Source organism: Littorina saxatilis, linkage group LG6 (assembly GCF_037325665.1).
Source record: "Littorina saxatilis isolate snail1 linkage group LG6, US_GU_Lsax_2.0, whole genome shotgun sequence".
NCBI classification, from domain to species: Eukaryota; Metazoa; Mollusca; class Gastropoda; order Littorinimorpha; family Littorinidae; genus Littorina; species Littorina saxatilis.
Genome location: NC_090250.1, coordinates 54,619,016 through 54,634,783, shown reverse-complemented (window position 1 = coordinate 54,634,783; position 15,768 = coordinate 54,619,016). Strand labels below are relative to the sequence as shown.

The 15,768-nt window shown below is 45.4% G+C and overlaps 1 protein-coding gene across 3 annotated transcripts in view; it reads left to right on the top strand.

Annotated features, from left to right (window-relative positions):
- Positions 1-15,768, top strand: part of LOC138969537 (transcription initiation factor TFIID subunit 1-like) — a 47,517-nt gene that overhangs the window by 14,107 nt on the left and 17,642 nt on the right. For all 3 annotated transcript variants that reach the window (XM_070342365.1, XM_070342364.1, XM_070342366.1), the window contains exons 12-29: positions 313-441; positions 1,093-1,164; positions 1,702-1,815; positions 1,991-2,164; positions 2,515-2,688; positions 3,454-3,644; positions 3,979-4,235; positions 5,021-5,151; positions 5,552-5,632; positions 6,567-6,833; positions 7,650-7,734; positions 9,692-9,788; positions 11,625-11,748; positions 13,020-13,139; positions 13,385-13,521; positions 13,856-13,915; positions 14,351-14,456; positions 15,052-15,260. In XM_070342365.1, coding sequence (XP_070198466.1) covers positions 313-441; positions 1,093-1,164; positions 1,702-1,815; positions 1,991-2,164; positions 2,515-2,688; positions 3,454-3,644; positions 3,979-4,235; positions 5,021-5,151; positions 5,552-5,632; positions 6,567-6,833; positions 7,650-7,734; positions 9,692-9,788; positions 11,625-11,748; positions 13,020-13,139; positions 13,385-13,521; positions 13,856-13,915; positions 14,351-14,456; positions 15,052-15,260 — 2,528 coding nt within the window. The remainder of the gene's footprint in view (positions 1-312; positions 442-1,092; positions 1,165-1,701; positions 1,816-1,990; positions 2,165-2,514; positions 2,689-3,453; positions 3,645-3,978; positions 4,236-5,020; positions 5,152-5,551; positions 5,633-6,566; positions 6,834-7,649; positions 7,735-9,691; positions 9,789-11,624; positions 11,749-13,019; positions 13,140-13,384; positions 13,522-13,855; positions 13,916-14,350; positions 14,457-15,051; positions 15,261-15,768) is intronic.

Genomic DNA, 15,768 nt, shown 5'->3' with positions numbered 1-15,768 from the left:
GGACACACGCAAATGCCCTCAAATATTCAATTCAATTCAAATCAATAGAACTTTATTGTCTGAATGTAACAAACAGAAATTTTTCTTTGATTTGCACACATCAATTTTCATAAAAAGATCCGTCTGGTAGCTTTTGAGATATGCTTGGCACAGACACACACACACACAGACAGACACACCTACGGAGACAAACCTCGCTCTCCGCCCTCGTTAAAACTTTCGGTCAATACTGGACTGAATGTAAAAATCATTTTTCTTATGTTATTTTACTGTTGTGCATGTTCCTGACTCATGGTGAATGTGTGTCTGCAGGACATGGACTTTATTCCCAGCCCCCCTGTACTGACCCTTGACCCTAATGACGAGAACATCATCCTGGAGATTCCCAAGGACGTTGACCCCACGGAGGAGGCTGCTGAGCCCACCGGGAAGAAAGAAAAGGTTTGTATCACGGCCTAACACACAAACACAGTTTGCATCAGAACTGAAAAAGAAAGGCAATTTTCCTTGTTGTTATAAGGACATTAACATCTTTGAGTCTTGATTCTTGAGAAAGAAACAAACAAGAAAAGGTTGCATCAGAACCAAGAAAGAGAGAAGGAAGGGCTAGTGTGTCAGAAATATTCTAGTGAGAACATCACGTGGCAACAGATATAGACACAACCATCAGAAATAATTAAAACAATCAGTGAGTAAGTGCCTCTGCGATGCACGTTCTGTCCACAAGCAGTGATCCGTCCAACTAAGAAGGTTGGTGTAACACGGAGCCTTCTTCTTGACGGAAGCAGTCACTACTCTTTGTTGAAAAATGGAAATGCATGCGCACACATCCATTGGAACACTAGAGACAGTGAGGAAGAAGTTTTCTGTGTTTTTTTTAGTGTGGTAGGGTTGGGGGCTGAGAAAAAAATGTGGCGTTGTCGTCTGTGGAAGGTTTTGACGACGCAAACACGAAATAAAGTGTGATAGGCATTAAAACTATACAGTGTTTGAAATTGTTTTGGGTACAGTTTTATACGTGATCAGATATTTCAGGAAATACGTTGTGTTGGAGTTCGTGGGGTACAGTTTGTACGTGATCAGTTATTTCAGGAAATCCGCAAGTCGCGCATCCTTCTGGGGAAGGCGGGCATCATCAAGGACGAGGAGGAAGACAAGGAAGAGGTCAGTTCTATGTCACTTCTTTTTTTTTTTACATTTATGTGTGTGTGTGCGTGTGCGTGTGTGTGTGTGTTTGTGTTTGTGTGTGTGTATTTGTGTGTGTGTGTGTTCATGTGTGTATGTGTGTGTGAAGGTGGGTGTGTGTTTGTGTGTGTGTGTGTGTGTGTGTGTGTGTGTGTTAATTAGCCTCAGCCGTTTATGAAACCTGTACTCTTATTTGACTGTAGGTATATTTTGTGTCTGTTGACTTTGTGGCTTATAACTGGTGTACTGGGTAATTCAATAGGCTCACCCAATTGTTTGTCATATTTACTGCAGGCCTGCTGTCTTGTAATGACTGTGGTGTGCATTATGTAGTTATTTGATAGGTTCAGCCAATTGTTTGTCAGATGTACGTGGTGCCTTGCAATGACATGTTGTTACCTTTCACTGTGTGGTGTCACCAGGTGCCATCAATGACATGTTGTTACCTTTCACTGTGTGGTGTCACCAGGTGCCATCAATGACATGTTGTTACCTTTCACTGTGTGGTGTCACCAGGTGCCATCAGCAGTGCAGACCAAAGACCAATTCAACCTGTCCAACGACGAGCACTACAACCCCAAGGTCATGGACAATGCCCTCAGACCCAACATCGGCAGCAGTCTCATACAGGTAGGTTGTGCTGAGCATTCCGTCCTTTCCCAGGTAAAGTGTTTTGTAAGTCACCTAGATCTGCAGTCTCATACAGGTAGGTAAGATTGCCTTCTTCTTATGTAAAAGATGTTCAAATGTTGTTTATACTAAATAAACCTTCGCTGCATTCATTGTTACGTGTGTTTGTGTGCAGCATTCCACTCCAGCGGCAGAGCTGCGTCAGCCGTACTTCCCCACGTACATGGGTCCAATGAAGATGCGAAACTTCCATCGCCAGCCGCTGAAGAAGTATTCCCATGGACTGACCGCGGAGAGGGGGCCCCACCCTGTGCACCCCCTGCTGAAAACCATCAACCGCAAAGCAAAGGTGAGACCATGTACGCATTTTGAAAGGCATGCACACACTGGTAGGCGTGCACACACACAGAAACCGTGTCTATTTTGTTATATGGCTTGGCTCATCTCATGCAAATAAGCACTCATACAGTGGATTGCAACAAAACATTGCAGCACTGCACACATGAAGGACTCTAGTGAGCTCCTGCATATACCCTACTTCACGCGCCACTTTCTGAAGCCTTGTGTGATATGTTTCTCTTTCAGCAAGACTTAGCAGCATTATGTGGGGAAGAGATTTTCTTCATGCAGATATGCTTTCAAATGCTTCACATGACAGGTTGTCAACCCGAAAACTCATCACATTTTTCAACGTTTCAGCTGCGTGAGCAAGAACGTCAGGCATTTGGGGGAGGGGAGATTTTCTTCATGCGGACGCCCCAGGACTTGACCGGCTGCGATGGGGACTTAATTCTGGCGGAATACTCGGAAGAGTACCCTCCCTTGCTCAACCAGGTTGGCATGGCGTCCAAGATCAAGAACTACTACAAGCGGGTGAGTGGTCCAGGTGATGGATTTTTTGAGTGAGAAGAGTTTCTGTTGCTTGAGAACTCTTCAGGAAACAGGCATTTCTGTATTTGATGTCAGGGGTCTCATCCTGACCGTCACACACCCTAGACCATGCTGCGTTGATAAATGTGTTATGAAGAATGACCAAGGTCTTTTACGTGCCACTATGGTAACACTGGGGGTGGGACATGATAACCGTCTCGGAGTCTGCACATAAAGTTGACCTGCCCCGGCCTGGATTCGACCCCGTGACCCTATAATCACAAGTCCATTGCTCTAGGAACTGAGCTACCTGACCCTTATATATCAATCAATCAATCAATATGAGGCTTATGTCGCGCGTATTCCGTGGGTACAGTTCTAAGCGCAGGGATTTATTTTTTAATTTTTTTATTTTTATTTTATGCAATTTATATCGCGCACATATTCAAGGCGCAGGGATTTATTTATGCCGTGTGAGATGGAATTTTTTCACACAGTACATCACGCATTCACATCGGCCAGCAGATCGCAGCCATTTCGGCGCATATCCTACTTTTCACAGCCTATTATTCCAAGTCACACGGGTATTTTGGTGGACACTTTTATCTATGCCTATACAATTTTGCCAGGAAAGACCCTTTTGTCAATCGTGGGATCTTTAACGTGCACACCCCAATGTAGTGTACACGAAGGGACCTCGGTTTTTCGTCTCATCCGAAAGACTACAATAGGCATTGTAACTAATATAAAACAAACGTGCGTGTGCAGAAACCTGGCAAGGACTCGAACCCCCCAAGCTTTGAGTACGGAGAGCTGGCGTACGCTCACACGTCTCCATTCCTGGGGATGCTGCGACCTGGACACAGCCTGCAGGCCATGGAAAACAACATGTTCCGCTCGCCCATCTTCAAACACAACACGCCCTCCTCCGACTTCCTCATCATCAGGACACGTCACAGGTAAATGATTGTACAGGTATGGAGAACAACCGTTTAACATGGAGAAGCTTGACTTAAAGCAAACATGCGCAAACAAAATTGCAAGAGAGGACTCATATTGGACCATCCGAAATTGTTTGTACTTTCTGTATGTCTTTTCACGACAGGGTAACATTGGCTAACTTGATAGACAGATGAAGAAATGAAGGTACTGTATCTTTTGAGTGAAGGTGTCACGCCTTGACCGTGTCATATTGCATAACAGTGTACGCTGCAAGTACTCTAGTATTGTGTATTTCTCATGTTTGCCTTTACTACTGCTTGTACTATTGTGTTGGATGCTTGCTGTGTGCAGTTACTATATCCGTGAAGTCAACACTATCTACACCATAGGCCAGGAGTGCCCCTTGTTTGAAGTGCCTGGGCCCAACTCTAAGCGAGCCAACAACTTTGTCAGGGATTTCCTGCAGGTCTTTATCTATCGCTTGTTCTGGAAAAGCAAAGATCGACCACGGAGGATTAAAATGGAGGACATCAAGAAAGCATTTCCCTCGCACTCTGAGAGCAGCATCCGCAAGCGTCTCAAGCTGTGTGCCGACTTCAAGCGTACAGGTGGTTGAACAACCTGATGTGTCATGATAGTCGTACTTGTTTATGTGTTTATCAATCAATCAATCAATGAGGCTTATATCGCGCATATTCCGTGGGTACAGTTCTAGGCGCTCTGCAGTGATGCCGTGTGAGATGAAATTTTATACGGCCAGTAGATTGCAGCCATTTCGGCGCATATTTACCTTTCACGGCCTATTATTCCAAGTCACACGGGTATAGGTAGACAATTATTAACTGTGCCTAAGCAATTTTGCCAGGAAAGACCCTTTTGTCAATCGTGGGATCTTTAACGTGCACACCCAACGTAGTGTACACGGGGGGAGGTTCGGACACCGAAGAGAGTCTGCACACAAAGTTGACTCTGAAATAAATTTCCGCCGAACCTGGGATCGAACTCACGCTGACAGCGGCCAACTGAATACAAATCCAGCGCGCTACCAACTGAGCTATATCCCCGCCCCTTATGGGTCAAGAATCATAATACAGTGGACCCCCCCCCCCCCCCCCCCCGATTTAAGACTCCCTTCCTTTTTAAGACCCTGCTTTTTGAGGTTTTCTGTTCATTACCTCAGAAACTGTACCTCCATTTTCAGACTCCCTCCTTTTCAAGACCTCATTTTCTGAGATTGTTGTAGGTCTTAAAAAGGGTGTTCCATTGTATTCTTGTTGCATTACAGCCATTGCCCTGCAAATATTGGTTGTTATGGGTCAAGAATGTATGGGTTCATGGGTAAAGAATGTTAATATCTGCATGTTTGAAATGGTTGATGGATGTGTTGTGTCAGGTATGGATTCCAACTGGTGGGTGCTGAAGCCAGATTTCCGCCTGCCGAACGAGGAGGAGATCCGCTCGCTGGTGTCACCCGAACAGTGCTGCGCCTGGTACAGTATGATCACCGCCGAACAGCGCCTCAAGGTCAGTGACAGGGACATGATATACCTTATTTGTATTATGACATTTTACACAGAGTGAGACAGCATTTGTTCTCTGAGACCACACTACCGGTCGAGGTGAACAATGACTGTCTCGATCTGTGCCAAATGTTGTTTTCGTTTTATCTTTTACAGTTGAAAGTTCACAATCATGCACTCATTTGTAGTCTCGGCTAGCCACCTAAATATCAGTTGTATCCGGACTCTGACGTCACATGGCTCAAAGAAGGGAAACGTAATGTTCAATCGATACAATAGATCAAAATGTTTGGTAGCTTGTTCTGCACAGCTTAGAGCAATCACTTTGGACTTGTTTTATATATTTCAGTTTCAGAGACTTCTGTTTCCATTGGTTTTAACTGTAATTAACTGTGTACTTTCAGGACGCTGGTTACGGGGAGAAGTCGCTGTTTGCTCCAGAGGAGGACAATGAAGAGGAGACCCAGACCAAGATTGACGACGAGGTAAGACATGACGATTGCTACAGTGGAACCCCCCCTTTCAAGACCACCCCCCACCCCACGCCTTTTTAAGGCCTAATTTTTTTTTAAAAACTTTCTGTTCATAACGTCTCTAAATTTACCTCCATTTTAAGACTCCCTCCTTTTTAAGACCTGATTGTGATCCTGGAATTCCATCAGTTTCATACCTGTGGGTAGTGTGCATGTGGCTGTGTTGTGATCCTGGAATTCCATCAGTTTCATACCTGTGGGTAGTGTGCATGTGGCTGTGTTGTGATCCTGGAATTCCATCAGTTTCATACCTGTGGGTAGTGTGCATGTGGCTGTGTTGTGATCCTGGAATTCCATCAGTTTCATACCTGTGGGTAGTGTGCATGTGGCTGCGTTGTGATCCTGGAATTCCATCAGATTCATTACTGTGGGTAGTGTGCATGTGGCTGCGTTGTGATCCTGGAATTCCATCAGTTTCATACCTGTGGGTAGTGTGCATGTGGCTGTGTTGTGATCCTGGAATTCCATCAGTTTCATACCTGTGGGTAGTGTGCAGGGAGAAACAGAGAAATGTACGGATGGTCCCATGGTATTGGTGGCATCAAGACATTGTCAGGCACAATTTTCATACTGCTCATAGATCCATGATAACCTGATATCTCATCTGTGTCTTTCTCTTTTAACTTTTCCATTGAGATTTTAAAAGCTTTTTTTTTATCCCACAAAACAGCAATTATCCTTGTTTCAAGAAAGTTGATGATCAGTTAGAGTTTAAACAGTTCACTTGAATTCATGATTACATTTTCTATCTTCTCTTGTGCTAATAGATCCGAGCATCCCACAAAAGAGCAGTTATCTGACTTTCAAGAAAACTGATGTTCAGATAGAGTTTTCATAGTACACATGGATTCATGATAATATTTTCTATCTTCTCTCGTGTCCATAGATCCGAGCAGCCCCGTGGAACACGACGCGTGCGTACATCGCGGCCATGAAGGGCAAGTGTCTGCTGCAGCTTCACGGTGTGGCGGACCCCACGGGCTGCGGAGAGGGTTTCTCCTACGTCAAGGTGCCCAACAAACCCACCACCAAGGAAGAGGCCAAGGAAACGCCCGCCAAGAAGACGGTGACCGGAACCGACGCCGACTTGAGGCGACTCTACTTGCGAGACGCAAAGAACCTGCTGAGGAAGTTTGGCGTGGCCGAGTCTGAGGTAAGACATATATGCTTTGGTTAAACAAAATGTTATTCACAATACGTGTTACAATCAACTGCATGCAACAAGGACATGAACTGTATGCAACAAGGACATGAACTGTATGCAACAAGGACATGAACTGTATGCAACAAGGACATGAACTGTATGCAACAAGGACATGAACTGCATGCAACAAGGACATGAACTGTATGCAACAAGGACACGAACTGTATGCAACAAGGACATGAACTGTATGAAACAAGGACATGAACTGTATGCAACAAGGACATGAACTGTATGCAACAAGGACATGAACTCAGCAAGCTTATATTACCTGACCAAAACGTTACAATATTGTTGCTTTGAGTTGCTTCTATGTTGATGTTTTTCTTCTGATTTTGTTTTTATAATGAAGCTCCTGTTTGTTTTGACATGCCCTACCCAATTTTCTCCAGCAGATAATTAAAATCAAACATACGTACACGGGTACATAATGATGTAGACCATGTTGTGGTGATACCCTCCTCACTGCCAGGTTCAGTTAGTCACGGTATGTAACTTAATCGGAAGAAAATAATTACTTTATTCATTAGCGACTATCAAGTATTTGATCCAGTTGTACACAGTGAGCCTTATATCACAGGAACACAACAGTACTAAAATCAAGAGTACTGATCAAGAAACAAAGACGCACAAAGCAATTGAAAACTGTGACTGTTGCACATAACAGCTTACTTGACCTCCGCCTCAATGTGCATGGGAAACCCCAACTGTGACTTGGAGACATGCTACTGTTGTTAGTATACATAAACACAATGTACTGGTTTCCAGATCAAGAAGTTGTCTCGATGGGAGGTGATCGACGTTGTGAGAACCATGTCTACAGAACAGGCAAAGCAGGGGCAGGACGAAACAGGTGTGTGTGTCTCTCTGTCTGTCTGTCTGTCTGTCTGTGTGTGTGTGTGTCTCTCTGTCTGTCTATCTGTCTGTCTGTCTATGTGTGTGTGTGTCTCTCTGTCTGTCTGTCTATGTGTGTGTGTGTGTCTCTCTGTCTCTCTGTCTGTGTGTGTGTGTGTCTCTCTCTGTCTCTTCCTCTGTCTCTCTGTCTGTGTGTGTGTCTCTCTCTGTCTCTTCCTCTGTCTATCTGTCTGTCTGTCTGTCTGTCTGTCTGTCTATGTGTGTGTGTGTGTGTGTCTGTCTGTGTCTGTCTGTGTCTGTCAGTCTGTCTTTGTCTGTCTGTGCATATGTGTGTGCTTGCTTGAGTGCGTGCATGTGCATACAAGCAAGACAAACACATGCCTGTGTGTCTGACCTGTGTGTCTGACCTGTGTGACTGACCTGTGTGTCTGACCTGTGTGACTGACCTGTGTGTCTGACCTGTGTGACTGACCTGTGTGACTGACCTGTGTGACTGACCTGTGTGTCTGACCTGTGTGACTGACCTGTGTGTCTAACCTGTGTGTCTGACCTGTGTGTCTGACCTGTGTGACTGACCTGTGTGTCTGACCTGTGTGACTGACCTGTGTGACTGACCTGTGTGTCTGACCTGTGTGACTGACCTGTGTGACCTGTGTGTCTGACCTGTGTGACTGACCTGTGTGTCTGACCTGTGTGTCTGACCTGTGTGTCTGACCTGTGTGTCTGACCTGTGTGACTGACCTGTGTGTCTAACCTGTGTGTCTGACCTGTGTGTCTGACCTGTGTGTCTGACCTGTGTGTCTGACCTGTGTGACTGACCTGTGTGTCTGACCTGTGTGACTGACCTGTGTGTCTGACCTGTGTGTCTGACCTGTGTGACTGACCTGTGTGACTGACCTGTGTGACTGACCTGTGTGACTGACCTGTGTGACTGACCTGTGTGACTGACCTGTGTGACTGACCTGTGTGTCTGACCTGTGTGAATGACCTGTGTGACTGACCTGTGTGACTGACCTGTGTGACTGACCTGTGTGACTGACCTGTGTGACTGACCTGTGTGACCGACCTGTGTGACTGACCTGTGTGACCTGTGTGTCTGACCTGTGTGACTGACCTGTGTGTCTGACCTGTGTGTCTGACCTGTGTGTCTGACCTGTGTGTCTGACCTGTGTGTCTGACCTGTGTGACTGACCTGTGTGACTGACCTGTGTGACTGACCTGTGTGACTGACCTGTGTGACTGACCTGTGTGACTGGCCTGTGTGACTGACCTGTGTGACTGACCTGTGTGACTGACCTGTGTGACCTGTGTGTCTGACCTGTGTGACTGACCTGTGTGTCTGACCTGTGTGTCTGACCTGTGTGTCTGACCTGTGTGACTGACCTGTGTGACCTGTGTGACTGACCTGTGTGACTGACCTGTGTGTCTGACCTGTGTGACTGACCTGTGTGTCTGACCTGTGTGACCTGTGTGTCTGACCTGTGTGACTGACCTGTGTGTCTGACCTGTGTGTCTGACCTGTGTGACTGACCTGTATGACTGACCTGTGTGTCTGACATGTGTGACTGACCTGTGTGACTGACCTGTGTGACTGACCTGTGTGACTGACCTGTGTGTCTGACCTGTGTGTCTGACCTGTGTGTCTGACCTGAGTGACTGACCTGTGTGTCTGACCTGTGTGACTGACCTGTGTGTCTGACCTGTGTGACTGACCTGTGTGTCTGACCTGTGTGACTGATCTGTGTGACTGACCTGTGTGACTGACCTGTGTGACTGACCTGTGTGTCTGACCTGTGTGACTGACCTGTGTGTCTGACCTGTGTGTCTGACCTGTGTGTCTGACCTGTGTGACTGACCTGTATGACTGACCTGTGTGTCTGACATGTGTGACTGACCTGTGTGACTGACCTGTGTGACTGACCTGTGTGACTGACCTGTGTGTCTGTTGGTTGCAGGGTTCATGAAGTTTGCTCGCGGCAACCGCTACTCAGCGGCAGAACACATGGAGCGCTACAAAGAGGAGTGTCAGAGAATCTTTGAGCTACAGAACAGGTATGAACACATACTTCCAGGAATTTCACATATTATGAATCTATGAGTTCTAAAGTAGCTTTACTTTGAAATGAGCTTTTCTGTTTTGCTTGCTACAGAAACAACCATCTCCACCATCCTCTTGTTCGTTGTTAGAATCTCTTGGGTGGACTGGCTTCTTCAATCTGTATGTCTTCAGCATAAGGGGATAAGATGCTAAATATCTTGGGAATGATCATTTAAAAGTTCTATTGATGGTGCTAATTCTGACCGACTATTTTTGTTAATCTTTTTTCGTCTTCAGGGCAGGTATGCAGGAGTGGTGGTTGGAAACTCTAGTCTGGTATAAACACTACACTTAGTTTATCCCAGATTAAAGTCTCTAATCTCGACTCATGCATACCAGCCTGGATGTCTTTGATATTATTATTATTATTATTGTTGTGATCATTTTTATGCGCCTAATCTAGATATAGCCCTAGGCGCTTACATATTAATTTCTGCCGTTTCAAATGGAATTTTTTACAGACAGACAGACAAACAGACATTTTTTACACACAATATATAACGCATTCACATTGGCCAGTAAAGCTCAGTAGCCTATTAGGCGAGCATTCACCTTTCACGGCCTTTATTCCAAGTCAAACGGGTATTTGGTGGACATTTTTATCTATGCCTATACAATTTTGCCAGGAAAGACCCTTTTGTCAATCGTGGGATCTTTAACGTGCACACCCCAATGTAGTGTACACGAAGGGACCTCTGTTTTTCGTCTCATCCGAAAGACTAGCACTTGAACCCACCACCTAGGTTAGGAAAGGGGGGAGAAAATTGCGGCCTGACCCAGGGTCGAACACGCAACCTCTCGCTTCCGAGCGCAAGTGCGTTACCACTCGGCCACCCAGTCCATATAGATGTGATGTAAACATGAAAGATATCGACGTTGTCACAGAATTTTGGCGCAACTAATTTTAGACAGCTTTTCAGCAGAAGGCCAAAACTGATTATCTTTATTCTGGAATAGTGTTTGTATTTGTATCTGGTATGGATAGAAAGATAAACAAAATGTTAAATCCTGTCTTGTCCATCCTGTCTTGTCCATCCTGTCTTGTCCATCCTGTCTTGTCCATCCTGTCTTGTCCATCCTGTCTTGTCCATCCTGTCTTGTCCATCCTGTCTTGTCCATCATGTCTTGTCCATCATGTCTTGTCCATCATGTCTTGTCCATCCTGTCTTGTCCATCATGTCTTGTCCATCCTGTCTTGTCCATCCTGTCTTGTCCATCATGTCTTGTCCATCATGTCTTGTCCATCCTGTCTTGTCCATCATGTCTTGTCCATCCTGTCTTGTCCATCCTGTCTTGTCCATCCTGTCTTGTCCATCCTGTCTTGTCCATCCTGTCTTGTCCATCCTGTCTTGTCCATCCTGTCTTGTCCATCCTGTCTTGTCCATCATGTCTTGTCCATCATGTCTTGTCCATCATGTCTTGTCCATCCTGTCTTGTCCATCCTGTCTTGTCCATCATGTCTTGTCCATCATGTCTTGTCCATCCTGTCTTGTCCATCATGTCTTGTCCATCATGTCTTGTCCATCCTGTCTTGTCCATCATGTCTTGTCCATCATGTCTTGTCCATCATGTCTTGTCCATCATGTCTTGTCCATCGTATTTGAGAGAATATTCCTCATGGAGAATGTTTGTCCAAAGCACAAAAACATCCAAATCTCCAAGAATCGAGTTACACCAAAATTCCAAGATGACGACGTTAAAGTTGTGTTATTTTGATTAAAACAAATTCCTGGTACTTTTCCATTGATTTGTAGTTTATAATAGTATAATTTTCTGATTTCCAACTGCAGGGTGCTGGGGTCAGAGGAGGTGCTGTCCACGGACGAGGAGTCGACGTCAGGTGAAGATTCCGACTTTGAGGAGATGGGCAAAAACATCGAGAGCATGCTCTCCAACAAGAAGACGAGCTCACAGGTGTGTGTTCACTGTGTGTTCAGTGCGTCTTCGCTCTGTCTTTCTGTGTTCATTCACCTGTCTCCAACTAGAAGACCAGCTCACAGGTGTGTGTTCACTCTGGCTTCCTTGGACATGGAGATGCACTCCTGCTTTGCACAAGATTGAAATTAAGCACACAAACAGTCACATGACTGTGTGTGTGTCTGTCCGTCAATAATGTTGTGGATATGGCCGTATGGTATAAATGACAGGTGATTGTGTTATTAATGAGTTTATTTTCTGTATTATAAGTGTTTGTCTGCCACAGGCGCCAATCAAGTGCTTAAACTGCTCTTCAGTCTTCTGCAATCTAGTCAGGCATGCAATTTAACACTCGAGTCCCGCTAATCGCGATCTCAGCTAGACGCCCCTGATTTTCTACAGGCACCATGAAGTGCTTCAGCTTTTTGCGTTATAGCAGGTGGCAGAAAAAGCAAACTATCAAAGAAGAAATCTACATGCTTTCTGCCAAAGACAAAACGCGTGTCAACTCAGACTCACACAAAGCAAAACAAAACAAAAAAGCTTATCCATGTAACTGACGCATCTAAAAACGTAAACGTCAACCATTGATTTTGATCCACTAATCATTCTGATCTAACTATCGTTGGTGTCAAATAGTATGTTGTCAATATAAGACCAGCGCTAAACCCAACATGTATTCGTGCGGTGTGTGTGTGTGCAGCAGTGAGTCGCTATACGCGTACAGTGTATGTCTGTGTCTGTCTGTGTCTGATTAACTAGTAAGTTTGTGACGACGTATGAGTCGGAGAAAAAAGAAAAGAAATCGTCATCTGCTGATAAAAGAAAACGTGTCATCGCAGTTAATCTTTTGAGAACTTAGTTGCCAACAGAAGCGTCACACTTGCGAGAAACGCAGTAACACATACACATGAACATTGTAGCACAACCACATGCCAGGCGTGCGTGCGCACGCGCACACACACACACACGCACGCACATACACACATGCACGCACACACACACATGCACTCACACGGCAAACGCACACACGCCAACGTGACGCTCACAGGCTTTTTGTGACCAACAAGGGAAATAACCGCGTTTTTCTCTGACTCAGAAGAGAACGCAGTTTCTTCCCTTTAATTGGACCCCAAACTGCATAACCTTCCAATAACAATACCTTTCTTGTTTTTTTATTCTGAACTTTGGAACGTTGGCAGGCTATTTGTTTTTGGCTTTTTATTTGTGTTGTGTTTTGTGATTGTGTTTTGTGATTGTGTTTACAGTTGAGCATGGAGAAGGAGGAGCAGGAGAGGAGGGAGCTGAGAAGGATGCTGATGGGGGAGCCGCCGGACAAAGACAAGGACAAAAAGAAAGGCGCCGCCAGGGATGAGATGCCTAACTTGGTGAGCGAGGGAGGGAGGAGGGGAGGGAAGGGAGGGAGGTGAGAAGGTTTGACTCTTTGCATCCCGCACACAATGACACTGTCTCTCATGCACTTTCCAAGTCTGTGTCTGTGTGTGTCACTGTGTTGGTGTGTGCGTGCGTGCGTATGTGCGTGTCTTGGTGATTTATGAACATTGTGGGTCATGTCATTGATGTGCATGTGAGCGTTTCATTACACTAACTGTGTTGTGTTTACCAACGCTAGGAGGGCCGAAAGTTGAAGATCACGCGCACCTTTCTGGACGAGTATGGCAAGCAGTACACTCGCTCAGAGATCGTCAGGAACTCAGCCGTCGTCAACACATACGTCCGCATCCGTCAGACCAAGGACCCCAGCTTCATGTGAGTGAGATGGACAAATGGCGAACTGACATGGTTGAAACGACAAACAGAAGACAGATTAAGGGCACTAGTTAGTGAGACAGGAAAATGTTTAAACTTCAAACGACAAACAGCAGAAAGCATTTTATTGAAGTGAGGTTCAATGGTTCTGATACCAGACTTCACACACATTCCCTTCCATCTGAACCAAGTCTGGTTTGGGATCTAGGATCATGGTTTAAGTGAGTGAGACAGACCTATGGTAGTATCAGAACGTTCAAAGTGCTTTCACTTGCGTATCAACAAAGTCTGTCTTGGGTTGTGATCAATAATATTTGTGTTTGAACTGTTGCAGCAAGCAGTTTGCGGCCATGGACGATCAGATGAAGGATGAGATGAGGAAGGAAAGACGCAGGTCAGTTTTAATGAACACCTTGATTGTTATGTGTTACCCTGTGAACACTAGCTGCTTCACCCGTGTCTTGCTTGCTTGTTTTCATCTGAAAATCTCAGCATTGAGAAAGTGTTGTTGAATAAGCAGTTTGTCAACGTTGCTAAATGATATCAGCACTTTTATTACTTCTTGAAAATGTGTATGGCATTAGTGAAGATGTTTTCTCATGTGTAACTGCAAAATGAGCTTTTTTTGTTTCAAATTTGTTTCTGCAGAATACAAGAGTGGGTTGTTTACTGACAGCCTTGTTTGTGTTCTGCAGTATTAGTTTAGAGTAGCTTCTTTACAAGAGTGGGATGTTTACTGACAGCCTTGTTTGTGTTCTGCAGTATTAGTTTAGAGTAGCTTCTTTACAAGAGTGGGATGTTTACTGACAGACTTGTTTGTGTTCTCCAGACTTCAAGAGCAATTGCGACGCATCAAGCGGAACCAGGAAAAGCCGTCGGCGCCGCCGCCCCCCAAGAAACCCAAGAAGAAGAAAGAGACGGCCGTCTTACTCAAGGTGAGGCAACAGTCATCACATTTTGTTTGGGGAGTCAAACTTTCCCACGTGACATTAGAGGCCAGTCACGAGAGAGGCATAAACTCTTGGACAAGGAGTACATGTAGAAAGCTTGCCTCACAAAAAGCAAGAGTATTTATTCACTTTTTCACAACCCATACAAACCCAACAGAGTTATTTCAAGAATTTGTCTATTGGTTCTGTGCAGTTCTTGCTTGCATTGTGCTATGAGCTCTTCCATTCATGACCAACCCCATGACCACGGGGGCCTAGTAGCTCTGTTGGTAGAGCACTGGACTTATGATCTGCGGGTTTGAATCCGGACTGGGTCGGACACGGGTCAACTTTATGTGCAGACTCAGAGACGGTATCCATGTTCAACCCCTGTGTCACCACTGTGGCACATAAAAGACCTCGGTCATTCTGCCATAATTGCAGGTGGTTTATTACACCTAAACACACACACACACACACACCTGGGTAGCGCGACTCTGTCGCTGCTAGCTTTCCACTGGGAGAAAGCGACCCGGATTTCCCAGCAATGGGACAATAAAGTTATGAAAATGAAAATGACAAAATGAAACGTGTGTTTTAGATGAAGTGCGGTGCGTGTGGGGGTATCGGCCACATGCGAACCAACAAGGAGTGTCCGCAATACAACAAGGGGGGCGCCACCGGGCCCGTGCAGGTTGCCATGACGGAGGAACAGGAGGAGGAGGAGGAGAAGAACTTGCCCGTGGCCGACGAGGAGCTCATCAACGTGGAGGGCACCAAGATCACCGTCTCCAAGGTCATCTTCGAGAGGTGAGAGGTCAACTGAGGAAAGAGTCGTCTTGTCTTGTTGTTTTCATTGTTTTGCTCCATGTGATAAGAATTAAATACAGAGGTGAGAGAAGGACTGTGGAGAAAGTCATCATGTCTTGTTTCGCGGAGATGAGTTGTTGGCATACAGTAAAACCTGTCAAATAAGGACACCCTTGGGACCAGACAAAAGTGTCCTTATTCTGCAGGTGTCCTTATTAGACAGGTGCAAGTAAATGCGACAAAGTCAAGTTGAGAGCGATCTCGTGCGAGCTGCACAAGCCAAGGTTCGAAGTTCTCGCGATGTTCAAAGCATAAAAAATAGCGTGTCTCGCGAGAGCTGCTCAGATACCGAATAATATCAACTGATCGATTTATCATCTTCTTCGTCGATCGAACTTCCCAGCTTGCTGTGGATGTCCGTATTTAGCAGGTATATGACTTATTATGGACCCAAAATACGTGTCCGCGTCCGTAATGCCGAGGTGGCCGTAACGTACAGGTGTTTTAC